Source organism: Mytilus galloprovincialis, chromosome 8 (assembly GCF_965363235.1).
Source record: "Mytilus galloprovincialis chromosome 8, xbMytGall1.hap1.1, whole genome shotgun sequence".
Lineage (NCBI taxonomy): Eukaryota > Metazoa > Mollusca > Bivalvia > Mytilida > Mytilidae > Mytilus > Mytilus galloprovincialis.
In genome coordinates this window covers 69192177-69218211 of record NC_134845.1, presented here as the reverse complement: position 1 = coordinate 69218211, position 26035 = coordinate 69192177, and the positions used below count along the sequence as shown (strand labels likewise).

The 26035-nt window shown below is 31.0% G+C and overlaps 1 protein-coding gene across 3 annotated transcripts in view; it reads left to right on the top strand.

The window, feature by feature from the left end:
* Nucleotides 1-24801, top strand: part of LOC143042458 (uncharacterized) — a 58999-nt gene extending 34198 nt beyond the window's left edge. Inside the window, exons 2-9 of one of the 3 annotated variants that reach the window (XM_076214754.1) lie at nt 4501-5305; nt 10515-10753; nt 10959-11134; nt 11941-12047; nt 20541-20803; nt 21660-21821; nt 22365-22405; nt 24448-24801. In XM_076214754.1, the coding sequence (XP_076070869.1) occupies nt 5186-5305; nt 10515-10753; nt 10959-11134; nt 11941-12047; nt 20541-20803; nt 21660-21821; nt 22365-22405; nt 24448-24740 (1401 nt within the window). In that variant the 5' untranslated portion in view covers nt 4501-5185 and the 3' untranslated portion in view covers nt 24741-24801. Of the gene's footprint in view, nt 1-4500; nt 5306-10514; nt 10754-10958; nt 11135-11940; nt 12048-20540; nt 20804-21659; nt 21822-22364; nt 22406-24447 lie in introns of those variants that run through there. The other 2 variants (XM_076214756.1, XM_076214755.1) reach the window with 2 other exon arrangements.
* The last annotated feature ends 1234 nt before the right edge of the window (nt 24802-26035 follow it).

Sequence of the window (26035 nt, the reverse complement as noted above, 5' to 3'; positions counted from 1 at the left end):
GTATCTTATCTATAATTTGGGTGTCCCTTACAGTATCTTATCTATAATTTGAGTGTCCCTTACAGTATCTTATCTATAATTTGAGTGTCCCTTACAGTATCTTAACTATAATTTGGGTGTCCCTTATATTATCTTATCTATAATATGGGTGTCCCTTACAGTATCTTATCTTTAATTTGGGTTTCCTTACAGTATCTTATCTATAATATGGGTGTCCTTACAGTATCTTATCTATAATTTGAGTGTCCCTTACAGTATTTTATCTATAATTTGAGTGCCCCTTACAGTATCTTAACTATAATTTGGGTGTCCCTTATATTATCTTATCTATAATATGGGTGTCCCTTACAGTATCTTATCTTTAATTTGGGTTTCCTTACAGTATCTTATCTATAATATGGGTGTCCTTACAGTATCTTAACTATAATTTGGGTGTCCCTTATATTATCTTATCTATAATATGGGTGTCCCTTACAGTATCTTATCTTTAATTTGGGTTTCCTTACAGTATCTTATCTATAATATGGGTGTCCTTACAGTATCTTATCTATAATTTGAGTGTCCCTTACAGTATTTTATCTATAATTTGAGTGTCCCTTACAGTATCTTATCTATAATATGGGTGTCCTTACAGTATCTTATCTATAATTTGGGTGTCCCTTACAGTATTTTATCTATAATTTGAGTGTCCCTTACAGTATCTTAACTATAATTTGGGTGTCCTTTACAGTATCTCGTCTATAATGTTGGTGTCTCTTTCAATATCTCAATTCTAATGTACACTACGATAATTAAAAAAACATAATACTTTAAATTTGTGAATATACCTCCCACCTACATTGCCTTGAATTCTATTTGTATTTTTTGCTTGGTCCATTCAGCATGTTCAGTCTAATCAGCTCTCCAAAGTTTGGATATTTTTTTTATGATTTTCACATATCTAATGATAAGTGCATGGTAGAAAATGCGCATCGGGTGCAGTAGCGTTGGTATCGCTCATCGTATAATCAAATAATTAAATATATGATCAATTCAAAAACAATTTCTCTAGTTTAGTCTCACCATATAGAAATACATGCGGATATACGCAATAATCTAATATAAAACTAAACAAAAAGTCTTGAATGATTACCAATTAGTCAACTATTCATAGTCAACTAACAAAGATGTAAAACCTTACAAATTACCTGCATATGATCATATATATGTTGTTAAAAATTAAAAATTTAAGAACGTAATTTGTGTCTTTCCTGTTCAAGCTCCACTTGTAGCAATTACTATGTTATAATGTCAATAAAAGTATATCATACCTGTGTAAGAGAAAAAAAAGTATGCCTTTGTACATCAAGGTTAATTAAAAAATTCCAGAAAACCGAAAAAACATCAACAAATGGAACGAATGAAAATCAACTGTCATATTTTTGATCTGGTATAGGCATAAGATAAGATTAGAAGTTTAACCCTGCAGTTTATCATGTTTATGGTTATGTGTCTTTTTAACATTTCACTAGAACTGCCATATTGCAAACTCTTTATTTATGTGAATTTTATTTGAAAATCACCAGTTTATTGACACGAAATGAAAAAATTGAACTTTGTGAAAAATAACTGAAATACATGTATGTGTTTTATTTACGATATGATGCATCTTTTCAACAATTAAAAAAAGCATTAACAAATTCTGAGAAATTAAAGCATACTTATTCAAATTATATAGATAAACCAACTGTTGAATATCTCACTTTGATCTTGAAAAGTATTTTATGACAAGGGAGCTATAAAAACAAGAGTTCCAAATGGTGAAGTTGAACACATCCTTTTTGTAAATTTTACGGACGAGTTGGTTGACCGTTAAGAAATAACTGTTTCACAGATTATATCGGATACTTTCCTTACATTGTATGTCGTAACTTAAATCCACGTCCCTTTTCACCATTAATGTGACCTACAGAATTTTACTTTTTACCGGCTTTAATTTTGTAATACCAATAACAACACAACGGGTGCTACATGTGGAGAAAGATCTGCTTGCCATTATTGAGCACCTGATATCACCCCATTGGGGAGGGGTCGTACTTATTAACCTTTATTTTTCTATGTACTTGTATGTGTCTGTGTGTCTATTTTATAGCCATGGCGAACACGTTGTCAGTTTATTTTAGATCTATGAGTTTGACTGTCCCACTGGTATCTGACCCTCCTCTTGCATGACAGAAATCAGATATCTTCAACTTATAAGTCGAAAACAATCTGAAAATGACATGGCATGAATGAAATTGAAAATTATCAAAAGACAAAATCATTTAAAAAATTCACAACATAGAAAACTAAAAAGGCTACAAGGAACCCACAAAAATTTTTCAATTTGTTTTTATGTTTAAATAATTAACTTCATAATTGTGATGAAGAAAATCCATTTTAATTCATTTTTTTTTTCATCAAATTTAAATTGTAGTGGTTGTTAAACTGATAAGTTGTATGGCTGATTACAGGTAAATCAGTAATTTCTATTTGACAGTTGCTTGTACTCTGGGGTGTGGAATACCTTAATTTTATGGGGAACATCATGTCCATGTGTAATGCTTAACATATATTCCCACAGATGACATTACACAAATTTTCTTCTGTTAAATGAATGATTTATCATCATAATTCGCTTTTTATATATGTAACACTCAGAAACGTGTCCTTCCCCCCAAACGTGTCTGATTCCCCCTAACATGTCCATATTGACGTCACTGAACTGCAAAAACATGTCTAGTTGTAAAAGGGCGCCAAAGCGTGTCATTTGTATCAACGCTCAAACGTGTCCATTTTTAAATAAACCCCCAATCGTGTCCAATCCCCCAAACGTGTCCATACCAAGCTTTTTATTTTACTGGAACTATCATTCGTGTTCATATTATAAAAACGTAGGTTATTTGTGTGTTTTATTTTAATTATTATCATTGTATACTTATTTTACGATCTTTTACTATTTCCTTAAAAGATCAAAATAAATTACTTAAATTCTTTTTCTATGCGCATTAAAATGTTTGTAGCATTTCACTCTTTTATAATGTCCCATACTTGTATTTTGGAAGGCAACATTTTTTTAAATTTCTGCAACTTTTATTTGAAACGGCCTATATATTACATAACAGACATTGAAGTAGTTTCTTACTGAAATCATAAACAAATCGGTCTTTATTCGCATTTCTTTTTTTTTTTTTTAGATTAAAATCCAAACCAGTGGTCATCCCAAATAACCGTAAAAATTAATGCCCAATTTTAAATTCCCGGTTTGATAATATAACCTATCTACAGTATATATCGTTAATATGATATCGTTCAAATAACGAATGAAATATTTGGCACTGGACGTTATTTCTCTTGTTCGTGTGTCTTTAGTGACGCTCGTAACCTAAAATTTATCAAAAATTAGATCTGTTAAAAAAAGATGGGAGGTCAATTCGACTGAAAGCCCACCGTAAAATATTCTGATTAATATAAAAGGCATCATCGGAGTTTATTAGTATAAAATAATTTACATAGTAAACGATTATGGTACTAGAATTATTTGTATGTTCGCTTTTAATGAACATGAAATACTTGCAACTGGACAATAAGCAAATTAAGTCAAAAGTTAATGCATATGTTACATATTAAATTTTCAGTCATGATAATCATTAACAACCGGCATTGAACAAGTTAATGCTAATAAATTACCACTTCATCAACTGTTTCCCCCATCATAGAACTGCCGTGAACGTTATTGATGTCGCGTTTAGGACATGTATTAGCGCTAAAAGACGCGTTTAAAAGTGGACACGTTTGGGCGAATAACAATAGTATCGGGCACGTTTGGGGGTTCTGAAATCGGACACGTTTGGGGAATATTGAATATTATGGACACGTTTGGGGAGAATAGACACGTTTGGGGGAATCGGACACGTTTGGGGGGAAGGACACGTTTAGGAGTGTTACATATAAACCACATTTTTGTACAATAATTGTTTACCATATTAATATTGAAAATTATGAATGTAGAATGAAATAGGTCTACAGTATGATTGGTTTTAATCATTTGATTTATAAGATTTAAGAATCAAAATTTGTATTTTTTTAAAAACCCACATTAAAATTGTTTTATATCAACATACCCACATTTAAACTATTGTATACATTAGATTTAATAGCCACATTAAATTAATTTGCATTTGTAGAAATATTTAGATACCCAAAATTTCAATAATAAATTCTTTTTAAGATTTAAACTGCTTTTTTTGTTTATCGATGTTGGTTAGGCATAGACATCAAACTGTTGAAAGACTTATTCTGGTTTACGTTTTACTAAGTAGGACCTGCATTGAGAGTTATCTCATTGAACGACAGACTGTATATCAAAGGCAAACTAGCACCTACAAAAATTAGTATGTCACAATGACATCTACAGAAAAGAATGTGTCACTCTGAGAACTGCAAAATGTATCATTGTCAATACTATTTTATTTGTTTTAGGTTGAACAGTTGTTAGTGGTACCAGGAAGACCCTCAATAACTACATTAACAACAGCCAGTGTTCTGTCTAAATGTGAATTACCCGTTCTTGTATTGAATTAACTGTTGTGAAATTGATTGAATATTAAAGAAATGATTTAATCTATTATAGTATTTTCCATAAACGTTTTGAGTGTATATAGTTACCAATATGATTATACAAATAAACTACAAAGATGAAGCAATAGACTTATATAACAAGTTTAAAGGTAACACATACTTTTAACCGGGTTGTTAATAACACGAGCAACACAACGAATGCCACATGAGAAGCAGTTTTTGCTTTCCTTTTTGGAGCACCTGAAGAACCCATTTTTGGAGGGGTTCGTGATGCTAAATCTTTAGTTTTCAATATTGTGTTTTATGAACTATTACTCGTCTATTTGTCTTTATTTAAGCCATGGCATTGTCAATTAATTTTCGATCGATGAGTTTGAATTTCCCTCTGGTAAATTTTGCCCCCTTTTTGTCACTTTGACTCGACAAAATATTATAAAGTAATATTCATACAAATCTAATCTTTTTTTTAAATCACTTTCAAATGAAAGGTAGTCTTGCGTAACATACTGTTATATATAATGTACATGTTTAAACGCCTTGCACGCACTTTAAATTCACTTTCTTTAACTTCTGCATTGGAGTGATAATGAAAACACAAATAATGAGCCTATTTGTGCTGTTTATTCTAACGATTTTACAAATCATCAATATTCATGGATCCCATTTCCAAGGAGGACTAATAACATGGAAGTACAAGGATGATAAGGTATTACAGAAATTTCGTAAATATTCTCAGTATAAAACATGTAAAAGATATAAAAAATAAAAAAGATGAGCCTAATAAAATTGAAAAAATGTTCAATGTTGTATTCATGCAACTATCAGCGATACATTAAGATGTAGAAATTATTGAACTTCATATATGTTTATATTTTCCTGTTCATTTTATCCTACTTCTGAAGATTTCAATCGGGACATACGTCAATGAAACAGCATTATAATGAAATGACGATATCATAAGTTCTTTGATTTCTGTCTTTTTTTGATAGCTGTCTCTAAAATATATTACAACTACTCCTCAAGATGTAAAATAATTACACAAGGACTATCAACATTTTATTTCGATCATTTTAAACCCCATTAATTCAAAACACATAAATAGTCAAAGACACCGAGTACAGGCAATACTTTTTAAAACATTGTTAAGTTTTGGAAAGAAAAAAACTATATTTAAAAATATTACATAAAAAAAAATAACAAGTATATACTTAGTATTTCGTTAATTGAACGATCAAATAGCATCCTCGAAATAGTTGCGCACATGCATCGTATGGAATTATGATATCACTTTCGGATCCGCCATGACATTTTCAGGCTTATTTATGTATATCTTTTTTGTGAGATATACCCTGTTAACTATGACCGTGAGGTCACATGTTGTAAACATACAAGTGTACTATTTCATTAGATTGAAAGTTTGATTTTTTAGCATTGGTACATTGGTCAGTACATCTTTGTAATGAGTAGTTATCAAATATCAATTTAAAATTCTCTACTTGTACTTCATTATCTTTGTCAATAAAACCTCACCAATGTTAAATTATTGCATTGTATTAACAATACAATGTATGTGTAAAAATGGAACAGGCAAAAATCAGAAAAAAAGGTGATTGTCTTTGAATATGATTAAATCTTTTTATAAGAACTAGAATCTTACAAGGTATCTTAAAAAATACTTTTCTCCATGAAAAAGATGCCAACGATTGTATAAAGCAACGAGCTAATGCAATTGAACATTACATACTCATCAAATGTCTACGCGATGAGGATAAATCGCTTATATTTTACTGTTTGAACAGTTATCATGTTCCACAACTCTCAGTTAAATAATTATAGAATACAACCGCAGTCATTTAGAAATGTAATAGATTCAATTCTTGAAAACGTACTATTTTTCAGAATGTCTCTCAAGACATAAATATGTTGTTTTCCTAACTATTACCTACAAACATGTGTTCAGTATTTACGCGTCTATAAGTGTTCAGGTATTATCATTATTAACAATCTGTTTAATAAAAGAAGATGCATTTGTATGTATGGTTATTTTACTTTTTCGTGATGATTGGTAATTAAACATTAAATATATGCAATGTTAAAACTATTTGACTGAGGTATAAAGAGATAAATAAATGTAATAATCAATTTGAAGTGCAGCTCTTTGATCAATAATTTGTAATTTAAGAAGATGAGGCATTCCTTATTTACAGATAGAAAACAACAATATAAAAAGGTATTTAGAACTTCTTTTTTTTTTTTTTACAGAAGATACACTTTATTTTGTAATTCTATAGAAAACCCAATTCTGAAATGCTTGGTTTGCTGAGTATTGCTCAAAGATGGAATTAACATTTTCTATTAACACAACATTTAAGCATAATATCATTAAGATAATTTTGGGAAAATTGATTAAGAGCAATAATAACTGAAAAATAAGGGCTATAAAACACTTGAGAAAACAAATACTGCCAAACCAGTATAGTTCTTGCAAAAACTCGCAAAATGTAGAACTCGTTTTATGGTAGATACAGAGATGGACAATTACACCAGGATCTAAGATATAAACCCATCTTCTTTAATTCGAGTCAATTAATAACCCTCGATAGATGTGAATATATGATATATTATAATGAGTTTAAATCTTAACAATATTTAAACTAAAATAAACAGGAAGATCAAAACTGGAAAATTGCCAAATAAGTTAAAAGAAATTTTGATAAAATTAGGTTAGCATGAATCATTAAGAATTGAATTATTCTTATTATTTGAAGCTTGATTTATCAATCAAAAGTAAATTAAACAACCAAATATTCAGATATGTCCATCATTTTCCTGTAGGTAACTTGAATTGCATCATGTTTAAATGTCGTTGAGAATTACATTGTGTATTCCTTACTGTGCATTTTGAGCTGGAAAATAAACAAATTCGAAAGAAGGTGTACGGTTTTGTTTGAAGTTGACATAACTGCACCTGAATAAACTGATCAACAACTTTTAATGTGTTTAAATTCAAAATGCTCAACTCTCTAGATTTTTATAGTTAGAATAGATAAAATTCTCTAATGAAAATAAATGCCCCGTATCGAAATGAAGTTTGATATATCATTTCATTAACTACTTTTTAAACTGTTACGCTTCGCATTCTATGATTATTAGCGACACGCATTATTAATCTTAAAACTTAAAAAAGAAAAAGAAAAAAATAGCACTTACTACCAGGCATAATTCATTTTAATCTAATTACATTAAAATCAAAATTATATTTAAAAAAAGAGTATAAAGCTGTTTATAGAACAGATAAATGTAAATTCTAAATTTCTGTTAGAAATTATTAAGTCCCAATGAAATATATATATAATGTACATTAATATGAGTTGGTTAATCAACATGTTTAATCGGGTCCCTCTTATGGTACTAGTCTGGTATTACAACTCAAGTTTTCGATGCATGTCAAAACATTGAGGGAAATAAAATATTTCAGTTTTTCTCTTTTTTTGGGGGGACTCAATTATTTGTATTTGATTACAAGTTTATGCTGAATTGAAACATAATAGAAAAAAAATCTTACATCTTTTTGAGGATGTCAAATGTCAATCCAGGAAAGTATCATGTTTAATTGAAGTGGTGCATCCAAGTCAAAACAGCAAACAAAAAGTAGAGAAAAAAAACATATTTGACTTCACGGTAACATCTATACTATTAAACGAGAAGACCTCATTTTGGGTGTCGCTTCTCCTCTTTCCACAATAAATTAATCAACACGCCTCTGTGTCCTATAGGTATAGTAAATAGTCGCATTTGTCATCTATTCATATGATTATTCAGATTGAGTTATTTTGGGAGAAAAACGAGAAAAAAGGCATCCGGATATTGTCCCGCCATTGGACGAAATTTTAAGTCAAATTAGACTTCCGGTTTGCGTTTTTCTGTATACTTTGAACATACATACATGTATACAAAGAATAAAGTGTATTTTCAGAATTCTATTTGCTATCATTTTCAAGTTTACTATCAACGGCGGTCAAAGAGTTTATTAAATAGAGAGGATTTGTATACTATATCAATGACCACCATGGACCGATTAGTAAACTTAGAATTGAAAGTAAATACACTATATTTATAAGTAATGAATTTTCATAATATACATAATATACAGATAAGCGCTAAAAATATTCATGTGAACTTTTGATAGCTTTTCTGAAATTCTCCAGTCATTAAATCTTTTACAAAAAAAAGAAGATGTGGTATGATTGCCATGTTGAGACAATTCTCCACAAGAGACCAATATGACACAGAAATTAACAACTATAGGTCACCGTACGACCTTCAACAACGAGCAAAGCCCATACCGCATACTCAGCTTTAAAAGGCCCCGAACTGACAATGTAAAACAATTCATACCAGAAAACTAGCGGCCTTATTTATGTACAAAAAATGAACGAAAAACAAATATTTAACACATAAACAAACGACAACCACTGAATTACAGGCTCCTTACTTAAATGTCCATAACATACTAAATATATGTTCATATTGAAATTAATAGAAAACCAAAAATGGGAATTTGGAAATAAAGGAGGAGGGATGAAAAAAAGCATTTTCCTGTCCCCAATAAGCTATGACTTATGATACTTTTGCTAAAATTCTCCAGTCATTCAATATTTTACAAAATTCTTCCAACAACACTTTACATACTTTAAACTACGCTCTGAATGCCCGCGAATTCGCGGGTGTGTTCTAGTAACTTCTTAATCTTCGAGACATGACTCATTTTTTTTAAAATCACAATTTCACATTAGTACATACATTATATGAAAATGAAATTTGTTTCTATGTGGTAATTTGTTTTCTCTTATTTTCAAAGATCAGCTGTTTTGATTGTTAGCCTTTGGGACAGTTCATTACAAGAATTTTGTCAATATACGTTTATAGACCAATAACACTGTTATTTCATCATCTTAATAACTTAGCCGGATGATTTTTTTTTTCGAATTTATTTGATAGATTGGCAATTAACACAATTTGTCACAATAAGCCTGTATATCGCGCTGTAAGACACATTAAAGTCGTATAAGTATAAAACTGAGAAAAGCAAGGTTGAATGCACCGCAGAGACAACAATCCGACCACAGAGTACACTACGGCCGAATGTCAACAAAGGGTCTTCAACACAGCTACAAAATCCAACGCCCGCAGACGGGTTATAACTGGCCATGCCTCTTAAGAAAATGTATACTAGAAAATGCTTAGATAGTAAACATGTGAACTAAGACCGCTTTGGAATTTAAAAAAGTCAACTGAAAAAGTCAAATGACAATAAACAATAACGATCCAACTCTTTCGTTCAAAATTGGCTGGTTTGAGCTTTTTTTTGGTCATGTAGATCCTCATACATGACTTTTCTATTTCGGCCGGATCTGCATTTGATTGCCGAATTTCTTTCTTTAGTTTCCTTGCAGTTAACAATCACTTAAGGTTTATGATCCCTTCTGTAACCATGAAATTGCGAAATTTTCAAACTGCAATAATATCAAAATAGTAAAAATAATGAATAATAGCATGAGTAGAGATGGTCCTTTTCTAACATTAACCTAGGGAAAACTTCGTGCAAAGCATTACAATGATTTATTCATTTTGATATTTGAATATTGTTACTACATTTACTACTGTGTTGGTTGTTCCGTAGTGCAATCGATCTAAATGAACAGGTAAAGGTTTTTCATACTGAAACAAAACTTAAGTGTAATATATATAATGGGTACTTGTAGAGTAACACAATGTTTAAAACCCGTAACTAGTTTGAATAAAACTTGTCGTACTTTTCTCGCAGTTGAGTTGTTGTTAAACATGACAACCTATAATATTACAAAATAATTGATTTCATTGATTTTAATGATTGATTTTATTAATTTCAACAGGTATACATAACATACAAATTGTCATTCACTGACCGTAGTTGTGACAGTACAGCAATATTTAATAAAACCTTGATAAACGTTGGAGGTTCCTTCACGTGCTACCAAGGGTGCGATGGTACTCTGATGTCCTCTCTGTCTTACCAGTGCACCGATTACAGCGTTGACGAAAACTGGAAATATGGCCAAAGAACAGTTAATGTTACATTTCCATCTACACCAGACAATTTTTACGCATTTGGGTAAATATTTAATAGTTACAAAATTTATGTAAATGCATATAACACATATTGCAGATGTTTTTGATTGATGATATTGGGTAAAGACATACAATAACTTTTGAAATAGTATTTAATACCCACTTGCGCCTACCTTTGTATTGTTTTGGCAAATATATAAATGTCTTACATCTATACAAGTATATTACCAAAATTTTAAATTTGATAGATACAGCAGCTGTTGTTGGGTTAATCTTGTTGAAGGTGGCAATAACTGGTTATTACTAGCAACAGCAAACTTGAGCATTCGTCAGGATAATAAGCGAATCAACTCTTCGCCAATATCTTCCATGCAACCAGTCACAACATTGAAGCAGAACTGTTCATATGCCTTGAAAATTCCAGGTACTTTTTCTTTTGTACATTTAACTGGTTTGTAAGTTGCAAATTGCAAACACTTTAAGCGTCCGTTCTAACGAGAATTGTGATATTATGTAAACGCTGTTGAAATAAGTTCCCCTGTTTAAATTCTAAAGATTTGCAAGTTGAATCATCCACAGAAGTGATAAATAATGCTATTTCTAAAAGGCTGCATTATTGTGTATCAGTATCATTTTGCTTACTTTCGTTTGTGACCTATTATGACATCGGACTAGGACTTCTTTTAAACTGAGTTTTGCTGTGTGTATACTGCGTGTTTGTGTATTCTACATTGACTAGGGGAGTGATGCAATTTCACAAATCATCTTTAACTCCGCTGCATGTTTACGCCTGTTCCAAGTCAGTTAAGTTCATTTACATGTTTAGAAGTTTAGTATTATAAATCTATATTTACTGAATTAATACACATTTTTATTTAGAGGCTAGCTGAAGCCCATATTCCATTGGCGACCTTCGGCTGTTATCCCATCTTTGGTCGGGTTGTTGCATCTTTGACACATTCCTTATTTCATTTCTCAATTTTATGTAGAGTACAAGCCTTAACATGGTGGCCTTTCCAGACGTGTTTTCCGATTGATCAATAAAAAAATTTGCTTAGTAAAGAATGAGAAAGTAAAACACTTCATGTTATACAGAAGGGAAACGACTCTCTAACAATATGCACGTACAAATACGTAATGCCAATCATTCAGATGACCATTTTGAGATGAAATGAGACTTCATAGAATATATTTTGAGAAGTGTTAAATGCATAATTATACGAATTTCAGTTCAAGACGAAGACAACGACGTTGTCCGTTGTCGCTGGGCAAGCAGTCCATTTATGGATGAATGTGGGGGAGTATGTTCCCGATTAAATCACACAATACTGGACCAGGTAAATTCCTAAACTAATGTGAGGCATCACGTCATTGGTCAATTATGGATTCTTACAGTGTTATTTAATTTCTTTTTTTCGGTTTTCTTGTTGTTTCTTCATAAATGCCAGTTTAACCTAAACAAAGGTTTTGCGATAGATATATGAATGATATATGAAAATTTAAAGAAAAAAATATTTGTTTTATTTAATATTTAGTGAATCATTAAAAGATGACAACAACAAGATATAGTTTACTGGCTGATAGAACATCTGTTTACTTTGGAAAAAACCGAAGCGAAGTCAAGTCTGACGATCTTTGTCCGACGGGAAACAATATATTGTATGAAACTTTCAGCTATTGGTTATCTATTTTGTGACCATAAATGTTATGCCGTTTTGTATTTTGAATTTCGATTTGACCGTACTTGTACATTCCACATATTGGAATTTAATAAGGCATACCCTTGATTAAGCGTAATTATGAAGGACAAGCCGATGGTTAAGTTCAATGTCTCCTTCGTGTGACCAATACAAAGTCGTTTGTTTTTACAAAGTTTAATTAAAGTTAATAGAAATAAGGAGATGTGGTATGAGTGCAAATGGGAAAACTCTCCATTTAAGTCATAATTTATAAATGTAAACCATTATGAATAATACATATATTAAAAAATAATATGTCGAAATGTTTTCAATTTTGTTTTAATCTATAAAATATATGTTGTGGTTCTATTTGATATTATAATGAAACATTATCCAATTTAGGGAATACGTCATTTCTGTTGTGTCGTTGTTCTCCTCTCATATATATATATACATATATATATACCAAATTGTTTATCATAGTGACATGTGTTTTTATGACAATATACAAGATTTCAATAAGCAGTTGTAATTACATGTATCCCGGCCCTTTCGACCTATAAGTCACTTTAAACATTTATAAATAAAAAATAACAATCATTTAACAAGGACAAGGTTAGAATTCATGTTTGATTGTTCCTATACAAAAAGTTTCTTCTTTTATTAAATGCATTGTTCAAAAATTTAGCAGTTTTTCTAGGATATTTGAGGATAAGCAGTTTGAATTGTTGGAAATGTCATCAAAAGAGTGTTTTATATCCAATATAAGTTGATTTTTTATATCTCGGTAAAAAACATCAGTCAATCAGGAAGTGGCGTTCATTTTCAACATCACGTGAGTCATACATTTACAAATGCGGTCGGCTTCGGCTTCTCCGACGAACCGTCCGCTTTCGATCCTCTAAGGAAGTATGCCGCATCTAAATTGTGCCAGTATAGAACGTTAAGAACAAGTGAGGTTCAGTCCAACATATGTTTCACATTTATATTCTGATTTGAATGTTTTATATGTCCGAAATTTCGGAAAGTTTGTAATAGAGTTTTCCCATTCAGTGGAACATTGTTTTTGGTGGAAATAATCTTCCAAGTCAATGTGTGACAAAATAAGTTTCTGTCTGATGACCAATTGTTCAAACACCGTTCAAGGTCCCAGTTGAAAAGCTGTTTACAGGTGTCATACCACCAATTAAAAGTCCCTATCTGTTCAACCAAATTTTTCAATTTTCACAGCTTTCTAAATATTTTACCTTAAGTTTAACTTCATAGAAACTAGGTATATCCTGAATCATACAGGTGTCACCTTTCTGCATGCCAATTTTCAACATGCATTCAAAATCATATAAGAAAGAAGAGAGCTTCCGAAAGGAGGTACCACTAAAAATAACCCATGGTTTTCTGGAAATCTTAAATTAGTATACTATGGAGCGCATTAATCCTCAATTTTTAATGCAAACTCATAGACAGGTAAATTTTGGCTCAAAATGGTCTTAATATATTTCTCTTTCAACAAAAGTTTCATTTCTGCAAATTTGTTGGTTAGTTTAGGTGAACAATGACATCAAATGCACTATTTTTGTCCGAGTAGGCCTACTTTCACATACGTTCTAAATTTGAGGGAGTAATTGGTGGTATGACACCTAAAGAGACAAAAAAGTTGATTAGAAATCTTAAATTTTCCTTTATTCTTAATCCTTAGTCAATTTGTAGTTAAAAACAGCCTATCTGAGCATTATGCGACTTATATTAAAACTTTCACAGCTCAATTTAAACTGACTGTAATGTATGACTCTGATAGAAAATACTTGAAATTTCATTTTGGGCTACAGGAACATAAACTTTCAATATCAAGATCAGTTTTTGCTGATTTTTCCTTCTTTGTTCTACATGTTCTACTTCTTTAAAGACTTTCCACAATTTTTGCAATAAATCTAGTAAAAAATCCAAGGTATTGAAGTGTCAAGGAATATTGACCCCCCTTTTTTTCATCTGGTGTCAGTAAAGTACTAAAAATTGATCAAAAGTGCAGTCATGGTCATTTAACTGTGTTTATTTACATCAGTTAATAAAATTTAAGATATACAAATTTCATTTGGAATAATGAATGCTACTTTTGTGAGTTTCTGCAGTGTTTACATTAGGCTATGCTATCTGCCAAGTACATAGTATGACGCAATGATATAAGGGGTAAAAATCAAATAATATCATTAAATCTGCATGACAAAATTTGTTTGGGGGTAGTAAACAACCTATGTTGCAATGTTTAACACCACAGAATAACTTTCTGTGCATTTATAACATTATTTAGGACATTTTTGTATATAAAAGCATATTGTCAGGATAGGAAAAGCTGAAAATAGCACAAACTCAAGTTTTAGGTGTCAAACCACCAATTAAAAATCCCTATCTGTTTAACCAAATTTTGCAATTTTCACAGCTTTCTAAATATTTTACCTTAAGTTTAACTTCATAGAAACCAGGTATATCCTTAATTGTACATGTATCAGCTTTCTACATGCCAATTTTCACCATACCTTTAAAGCCTTCTAACAAAATAACTGACCATCAAACAGAGGTACTCCAAAACAAAAACCTGGTTTTCTGGAAATTTAAAATTAGTATACTATGGAGCGCATTAATCCTCAATTTTTAATGCAAACTCATAGACAAGTAAATTTTGGCTCAAAATGATCTAGATATATTTTTCTTTCACCAAAAGTTTCATTTCTGCAAATTTTTTGGTTAGTTTAAGTAAACAAGGACATCAAAAGCACTATTTTGTGTCAGAGTAGGGCTACTTTTACATACGTTCTGAATTGGAGGGAGTAATTGGTGGTCTGACACCTAAAGAGCAAAAAAAGTTGATCAGAAATCTTTTGTTTTGTTTATTCTTAATCCTTAGTCAATTTGAAGTTAAAAACATCCTTTCAGAGCATAATGCGACTCATATTACAAATTTCACAGCTCAATTTAAACTGACTGTAATGCAAACCTTTGATAGAAAATACTTGAAAATCTCATTTTGGACTAGAGAAACATAAACTTTCAATATCAAGATCAGCTTTTGTTGATTTTTCCTTGTTTGTTCTACTGCTTTAAAGACTTTCCACAATTTTTACAATGAGTTTAATAAAAAAAAATCCAAGGTATTGAAGAGTCAAGGAATATTGACCCCCCTTTTTTACACCTGGTGTCAGTAATGGGACTATTAACTGATCAAAAGTGCAGTCATGGTCTTTCAACTGTTTTATTTACTATCAGTCAATAAAATTTAAAGTATAAAACTTTCATTTGGGATAATAAATGAGATTTTTGTGAGTTTATGCAGTGTATATATCAGGTTATGTTAACTGCCATATACATGGTATGCCGTAATGATATAAGGGGTAAAAATCAAATAATTTCATCAAATCTTCATGACGACAATTTTTTTGGGGTAGCAATCAACCTATGTTTAAATGTTTAACACCATAGAAACAACTTACTGTGCATTTATAACAATTTATAACATTTTTTATATGAAAGCATATTGTCAGGGTGGGAAAAGCTAAAAATAGCACACATTCAGGTTTAAGGCTCTAAATTTGCAATATGTGACTTTTTGCTCTAAAAAAGATTAAAATGTGGCTACTATTATTTCAAATGATCAGTTAAGACCAAAAAATCAATTGTTTTCTGAATTTTGGGTTTCACCGCATTTCTCTTAAAGGTGTCAGACCACCAATTAAAAATCCCTATCTGTTTAACCAAATTTTGCAATTGTCACAGCTTTCTAAATATTTTACCTTAAGTTTAACTTCATAGAAACCAGGTATATCCTTAATTGTACATGTATCAGCTTTCTACATGCCAATTTTCACCATACCTTTAAAGCCTTCTAACAAAATAACTGACCATCAAACAGAGGTACTCCAAAACAAAAACCTGGTTTTCTGGAAATCTAAAATTAGTATACTATGGAGCGCATTAATCCTCAATGTTTAATGCAAACTCATAGACAAGTAAATTTTGCCTCAAAATGATCTAGATATATTTCTCTTTCACCAAAAGTTTCATTTCTGCAATTTTTTTGGTTAGTTTAAGTAAACAAGGACATCAAAAGCACTATTTTGTGTCAGAGTAGGGCTACTTTTACATACGTTCTGAATTGGAGGGAGTAATTGGTGGTCTGACACCTAAATTTAGGCTCTAAATTTGCAATATGTGACATTTTGCCCCCAAAAAGATTGATATGTGGCTACTATTATCTCAAATGATCAGTTCAGACAAAAAAAAAACAATAGTTTTCTGATTTTGATGTTCATCGAATGTTTTGTGTTGAAGAATTGGACAAATTATTGCCTGTCGCCAGATTGATGGGATAATACTATTTTCAAATATTAGTTGAAACAGAGAATGAAGCACGCTTATCACAGATTCATATTTCAAGACATCATACGGTATGCTATCGATTCCAAAAGCCTTGCCATTTTTTGCCCCAAGTATTAAACGCCTGATTTCATCGATAGTTATATTTGTATTCAGTTCCGGCTTTTCATCATACAACGGGTCAATCATACAGTCTTCTAAAGAAGACTTATGTGATAATACCTGGCTATAAATATAATCATTAAACTCCGTCGTACTTTTGTCCATGTTGTAAATATCATGAAAATCTGTTTTCCATCTATTTAGCACTGAATCATCATCTGTTAGTATTTCACCGTTTGGACCGTATACTTCCATGGGAATATTTTGTACTTTTCGGGGTCCTATTTTTTTTTTTTTTTGTCCCAGAAATCATAAGGATTCAATATAACCATATTATCGATTTCCAAACAAAAACATTGTCGGTAATGACGTTCACATTGTCTTAATTTTCTATCAAATGACTTTTGCGCATGTTCCTCCCGAAATCTCCTTCTAGTAGATGATCGTCCTTTAAAACTGAGAAACTGTTTTTCCTTAAGACGCATTGCGTTTCATAGTTGTCCGAGTTCTTCATTCCAGAAAGGTTTAGAACTTTTATGTCGTTTTCTTGGCTTTCTACTTGCATCATATACTGGAATTTTGCAGTTCATTTCATCGACTATCAAAGTACAAAGATCCGAATAGATATTATCCACGTGACTTTGAGTCTCCATTGTGGTTACAAGCGTGGAATTAAAGTTTAAAGAGCTGCTTTCCGTAGCCCAGACCCAGAAAAGTCATCAAGAATCGATTTAAGCCTGAAGCGTTTGGTTATCTATTTTCGAACTACTATATTCTGTTATGTTAGTTAATGTTCTAAATTCTGCCAATAGAATAGAATGATCTGGAATTTTACTCCTCTCACCTAAAAATTGGAAAAGATTGTTTTGCTCGATTACAGATCGGGTAGTTATAACTTGGAATGAGGAACACAGTCGAGAACGTCATGAGGAACATACATAAAATCCACCACGGATTTCCCTTTACCTGATATACAAGTGAAATTGTCTTTATTCGAGTCGTATCTACCGTTTAAAAGACAAGTGTTTGATTCATTCAAGAACTCTAAGAATGATTTCCCATGTTGATTTACTGTTTTGTTGATCGCTGTCCTGCTTCGTATTTAATCGAAATCAGAAAAGTCATTAAGTGTAACAATTCGTGAGTTGAAGTCACCAAAGATGACAATAACGTCACTTTCACTCTGATCATAAATAATAGCAGTAGGTGCGAAAAAAAGTTTTGTGAATTTCTGCCCCTTACAAGAACCTTCCGGTGGCAAATAACACGAAGAGACGGTAAAACTAAAGTCTGTTGATTGGGACACAGAAAATACCTTCAAAACTGGCACCGACCACTTCAAAATTGTAATCATTTAAAATCCATTGTTTTATAAATAATCCTACGCCACCTGAGCCTTTCGGTGAATCACAATGAATATGTTTTCTATTAAAGCCTTTCCATATATATCCGTTTATGCGCAAATTGTCACCCGCAATAAGATGTGTTTCACACACACTAAAAATATCAGCATCGACGGCTTCCACTATTTTAGTCCTTTGTAGATTGTTGTTAACGGTTCATTCACAAATGTTTAAATGACCTAGTTTTATCGCTCCATTGGGCCGAGGTACACACTAACTGTAACTGACCGAAACATCAACTTCGCTGTCTTCGTTATTTTGAGTTTTTCGCAATATTCTGCCGTTTCCCGTTAATCTAAACTGATTTACCTGATGGAGTTCGCGAAGTATTGCCCGAGTATTATTCTCTATTAGTCTTTCAAGTCTTGATTTCGCGCCCTGAATAAAGACTGTTTTGTAGTTTTCATCGGTTTTCAGATTGTGTTTATTGTGCAGAATAAGAATTTTCTGGTCCGTGTTCTCAAGACTCATTTTCACTAATTCTGGTTTTCCATGAAATTTTGGGTTAAGACGAGTGACTGCAGAGATTTTAACTTCTTTTTCGACTGATTGTCCAAGTTTGTGAATGATATCATTTATTATCTCAATTAAATTCTCATTCTCGGCGAACTGCAAATTGTTCACTATAACGGTAAAAAGTAAAAACACAAAAATACAGAACTCCGAGGAAAATTCAAAAAGGAAAATCCAAAATCAAAAGGCAAAATCAAAAGTCCAAACACATCAAACGAATGGATAACAGCTGTCATATTCCTGACTTGGTACAGGCATTCTCTAATGTAGAAAATGGTGGATTGAACCTGGTTTTATAGCTAGCTAAATCTCTCACTTGTATGACAGTCGTATCAAATTCCATTACATTGTCAATGATGCATGAACAAAACAAACATACTCAAAGAGTAAAAACTGTCAAAAATAGGGGAACAGCAGTCAATATTGTGTTATCATCTTAATATCACTTTAAAAACAACAAATGTAATGAAAAAGCACAAAAAGGCATACATCAAATTTAACATACTAATTTTGTTTTTCTTATACGACTTAATTTATATATGTAAAGTCTACCCATAAAGGATAGAAGGTTTTCAGTACTGGTGTAAAATTGCGCGTTTGAAATTCGCACAGGTAGACATAAAAATAATTTTGTCGTTTAAAGTATGACGGCATACATAAATGCAGAGTCACGTTAAGTTGATATAACAGAAAACAGATTTAACAGTAAAAGTCATAATAATAAATAAAATAATTGTGTGGTTCAAAGTATGACGGGATACATAAGTACAGTTTCACGTCAAATGTATATCATAAAAAACAGACTTAACAGAAAAAGTTGTATTATTGAATAAAATAGTTTTGTCCATAAGTAAAAGTAACCGCTTCATTGCTCAACGGATTAACTTGTGTATTTCAGTTACGGTCATTGATTGTAGGATTAATACTATCGGCTTGGGTATTTTAATTGTTCATGGACTCTTCAATGTCGTTGAAGCGTATAGAAAGTGAGTGAACAGAATTTGCTAAATCGACAACACGTGATGACTCTCTCGCTAAATCTAGGTGAATTTCTAATTTAAAACCTGCCTTTTTTGGTCAATTGTAGACAGGGCATCATTTCTAAGTTTATCTATCTTTGACTCGAACATTTTTTTCATACTTTCGTGGCCTTGTTTTGTCTCATTTACACTAGAACTAAAAGTTTTATTGAGCTCGAAATATCGTCTTATATTTGATGCGTTTCCATCAGTTTTAATTTATAACCCGGATTTGTTTTTTTTTTTCTATCGATTTATGAGTTTCGAACAGCGGTATTCTACTGTTTCCTTTATTTATCAGGGCGAATTGTCAATGTCATTATAGAAATTTAAAAAAGAAACCTCTTACATGTAGTTATTGTAGAGAATATCATCTTATTTCATGGAAACGTAAAAGTAATGATTATGTCATTCTTTGTCTTTTCTTAAAATATGATTACCTACAAAATTGCTAACAATTCATAAGTGGTATGCTAAAACCGTGAGTATATTACCAGATTTTTTTTTTAATCGTTTGTTAAGATTTATTTTAAAAAATGTTCATTTTGGGGACGCGGAAAACTAAGAAAACAAATTAGTGTCAGATACAAGTATTTATTTTAAAAAATATTGATTATAAAATGTGTCACGTCTTGATTATAGTATAATTCAAACATGGGTTTGTATAACTGTTTGTATATAAGTTTGGTGAATGCACACGGTTTCAATTAAAAGAAAGTTCGACGACTAGTTTTTTTTCTCAATTTCAGAACAACTGTATCCTTTATATCAACACAACAGTAACGACTGGTAATTATGCATTTGCTATACAAATTGAGGATTTTCTAACACACCAAGACACACTTCCATTGAGCAGTATACCGTTGCAATTTATCGTTCACGTTAATGACAATATCAGCATGTGTGATGAAAAACCAAGTATAGAGACAACAGGAAGTCTCGGTTCCATGATAGTCATTCCCGCAAATAGAATGTATCAACAGACTATCGTTGCGCTGTCTATAAATTCAGTGTAAGTTTAATGGCCCTACACTAGAACTATCTTCGTCAAGATTATACTGTTTTGTATACACTTAGTGAAAATTTTAAAATACAATATATTACCAACGATTTAAGATTGATTTAAAAAAATCATATTTTGTATTTATGCATTGTAATCTTGCTTTTTCTAAAGTAAGTTGTGCAACACAAAATATATGACTATGGCAATGTCAAAATAGAAGTTAAGCTGTCATGATGAAGTTGGATGATCGGAATAATACACTAATAATTCAGAGAATTGAGATATGTTGTTATAAAAGGATAAAACATCAAAATTAAACGATAATTTCATATCATCATGACAACAGGTTCAAAACAGATATAATACAAAAATTACTGATTCGAAGTTTTAATTTCGCCTATAAGATATGTTTTTCATCATGCAATTCATAAATATGTATTGTCCTATCAAACAAAAATTAAATAGCAAGGAACACTAAATTACCATAGCAGTTTGTACGAAATCTGACGAAACATCAGTGACCAAAGTAAATTATTTTCTGATTCTCGATGACTAAAATGTCATGAACACTGAAAGGGAAAAATGACGGCCCAAAAAATTCTTTAAATTATTGATGGTTACTACGTTTAAAAAACACCAACTTGTAAGTAGATAAAATTAGAAGTGCTTGTAAAACTAAAAAGGAGTGTAATATAATCATTGTTATCGGTGTAACATTTCTCTTTTTTATGTTTCATGTAACACATGATTGAATTGTTCCTGGAATTGAAAAAAAGATTCGTTTGATAAAATTTAATAGACAAATTCAAAGTAAAACGTACACAACACATATGAGCTCGTCTGTACGTAATGCATTTTTATTCAGAATTTCAGAAATAAATACTGTATCACCACTTGGAATGTTTAAGTCCGAATTGTATCCATATGGTTTGTTAACCGATCGTTGGTATGTCAACGTTACATGGACTCCAACAACAAAAGATATTGGAATCCATATATTCTGTTATACAGCCATTGATGTAGACAGGTAAGAAATTATTCTGGTATAATTTTTAATTGAGATATAGAAGGAGAAAGTATTATCGTTGAAATACGAACTTATATACTGAAATCTGACACATGCATTTGTATGCTGCTTTTCTTCAGTCTAACATTGTATTTGTCATACTGAACTGACAATATAAATGCATGCAATAATTTGCCGATTTAACCGTATAAGACAAATGTATTATATCGTCATATTTTTAAGTATATATGCACATATTTGGAAGACTAATTGTCTATACATGCAATATTTATCGACTTACATTGTAGTTGGAATATTTTCTGTACTTTGCAGTCTGTGTAAAATCCTTTCTCCTGTGCACTATCATTGAAATAATTTTCGGATAATGTGCTTGCAGTTTTAATTGTGAACGTTGTTCAACACACAGTTCATATATTATCATTGGTAGGTGTCATGTATTGATTTTTTTTTTAAATTGGAACTGTTAACACATCATGTTAAGCTCTGATCTCAAAAATGACATGTAAACAATTCATATATGAATTTATTTGTTGTTCCTTTTAGTCAAGAATCAGATCAGCAATGTAAAACATTGAAAATAACTGGTGAGTGATACTGTTCTTTTACCGCTATGATTTATTTATTATAGGACTTTAAACCAAATTCATTTGGTTTTTTTTTCTCTTTTCTGTTTATTATGAATTGTGCGTATACTATGAACTAAAATATCAACATGATCAATGTGAATACAAGATAGGTACAAGTATCCATAACGAAAAATCCAAAGATAAGGTATAGCTTTTCTGACCATTCTTTTGAAAATGATTAAAGAATGAATTTGATAGGGAAGTAATAAGTTCAAAATAAACTGACAATGCCATGGCCATATAAAAACGACGCAAAATAGCAAACAATAAAAATAAACCAAAAGATAAACAGCAAACAGTTCACAAAACACTGCATCGAAAAGCAAAGACGCGTCAACATGAAACACCAAAATAAAGTTCAAAAATAGAAACGAAATATAAGTCACTTAAGAACAGATACATTAAATTACGCGAGGGACAGTATTTTGTTTCGGTCAAATAATTGTACATTTCAAATATTTGCTTTTTTCTTATAATCAAAATCAAATATCAACTGATAATGTATAACAGAAGGATATACATGTGTATAACATACTAACTAATATCAAAGAATGAACATTGTTTCAAATTTTCAATTCAAAAATATAGTTCTGATTCCAATATTATACATATCATCATTTCTTGCGTGTTATTCGCTGTGAACGTTAACTAAATATCAAATGCAGTTGATATTGCTTAAAATACATCGAATTATTTTGATATGGTAGTTGTCCGTAAAAAATATTAAATTCAGATTCAGAATGATCGTGCCGTTTTTAATTAAACTTTTACTACTAAAGATAAATGAGGAGAAGATGACAAAAACTAACAACAAAGTCTGAGAACAACTACGCATTGATTGTACACATTAACAGTCAAGATTCTACTTCGTCAAAATTATCTCCCCATTACGCCAGTTCATTTTTACAATGTTTACAATCGTAAAAATGGAATCAATTGTAAGGATGACGCTCTGCCAATTTGACTCTTGAAAACCGATAAATTTATTCAATTATCATTACGATCTGCATATGCCAGTTGTATTTGAAACATCAAATGTATCTACTAGCTAATCAGCATCAGTTAATCTTAACTGAACTTAAAACTATTGTCTGATGGGTTGTCAATTCGAATTTTTAGAATTCATAAACATTTAAAAAAATCTAATTTAATATTTCGTGGAATGGCAGACTAAAAATTGTCAGTGGTTGAAGACTATAAATCCTAATTATCGCATTAACAAAATGAAGTGGTTTTTTTTCGAAACTATACATTTTTCAGATCCAACTTAAAAATCTGTCGTTAAGTGCTGTTAATAAAAACACAGCTTCTCTGATTTTTGTGATTTATAAGAAAGGTATTTCACTTGACCCATATATTTCATTATCTTAGTACTGTGAATTTTCGATGTTATAAACTTAACCTGTAGTTTTGATATATAAAAATGATTGAATCTGAAGCGATATAAGGTATCAAATTCTCTTGCAGTATACGTTTTCACGAAAAATATTCAACTTCAACACGCCCTAACATAAAAAGGTGCACTCGATTGATTATCTCTTATTTGATACAATTGTTATCCGTTTTTAGGGAATCAAATTTGAGTCACATGATGAAAAGACAGAAACGGAAATTAAGGAACTAATAGATTGATAAGTTCTCCGTCCGTGTTATTTTTTTTTCAAACCGAAGGTTATGCGTGTTTTAGATCCAATTGAATAGACACCCATGTAGTCGACTTGATATTTAATTGCTCTGCTGTATAATGTAACAGATTAATTGAAAAACTTATGCAAATGGTGTTTTGATGATAAAATACTCCCAAATTTAGCCAAAAACTGTTATTTTATTTGTTTCTATTAATTTTTAAAAACAATCTTCCTATAGTAAACATTACAGTACGCATTTATCGCCTTCTCTGACAAAGAGCTTCGATTCTTTTGTTCTATTTCTTTAACTGGGTTTCTCCATGTTGAACTATACATTTATTTCCTGTTAATCGTGTTATGTGATGTTTGCAGAGGCTCAAGGATGTGCATCTAATCCATGTCCAAATTATGCATTGTGTACTGAACAACTAAACGGGTATATTTGTACATGTGATTGCGGAACAGGTAATAATTTCAAGATAGGGGTAGAATTTGATATTGACATAACGAAATATTTGTGTGATTGCATTACTTTAAATGTGGTATCGATAGTGGATTCAGTAATGATACTGTGTAAACTGTTTTCTTTTATTAAAAATAGTAATATTTATTTATATGTGTTGATATACATGTATGCATGCATATTTATATCTCAATGTGATTAACATTAATGCATATACTTACTGCTTTGGCTTATACTCGTTCTTTTCAATACTATGAGTCGTTGATGAATGTAGTAAATTATATTTTCCTTAAATGTATATGATTGTGATAACAGTATATGTATATATATTCATGTGCAATACAATATATATATTAATACAACAGACGTAAATTTGTCGGTCTGATTTTCTAAAGAGACATTATTATTTGCGTCTATACCTTTTCTTTTACTTTTTTAAATGGTAATATATACATGTACGTTACATGCTAAACATGTCCCAATATTATTGATATATAATATTAGTTTTCAAATCAGTCAAATTACCTTGTACATTTTTTTATTTTTTTCATTTTATATACCAATAGAAAGTGGATAATAAACGAATTTCATATTCGAATACATTTCTTGAGTTCAAAACGTATTACTTTCAAGTTTAACAACATCGCATTTATGTTTTCTTGAAGTTTCAATTCTAAGTAATAAGTTTTTGTATATCATAAAGTAAATAAAAGTGAATCATTTTAGTGAATTAAGCAAATATTATGTGTAAACTATATATAAGTTTCTGTTTGGATCATATTGATTACCTCAATTTATATTTACAGATAGTTTTGACGTGTGACTACCTATGTAAGCTGTGACTTGATAATATTTTGCATAAGTTAGCAACCTCTTATCATTGTTTGCATATAGAAAAACACATATCTCATACAAATCTTAAAAGTTAAATAGCTAACCCGATTAAGACAATACCCGAGTCTAATCCAAAACCCTGAAACAAACACCAAACCGTTGAACAAACATCAATAAAAAAGTTGTAGCCTATCAATATGTACCAGTACTAGAAGGCTTCAAAACGATCAATTGATACCATCGAAGTAGGAATATTGCATGCACCGGCAATTGTAATTTTAAAATAACCGATACTATTGTCGTAGTCCAGTTACAATTGAAAGCAAACTTGTTCGAACCTTATACATTGTGAGCAATTGTAATTATAACTTATTATCATTGATACCAGGATTAAAATGTTGTACGCCAGAATGACATTCCATGTACACAAGATTCTTCGGTGAATCTCGAAGCAATTGCAAAAACTGTACAAAGTTGAGGAACATCGTGGACCCAAAGTTGTGAATGGTGTTGCAAAAAAAAACCAAAGTTAAAAAAATATCAACATGCTGAACTTCTTGATTCGTATAGTTTGTCATTTTTTTTTTTTTATTTTTTTTTTTTTTTTGGTGCTTCGGTTTAAATTCTGAAGAAAACATTATGCATGTTACAGTTGCATTTGTA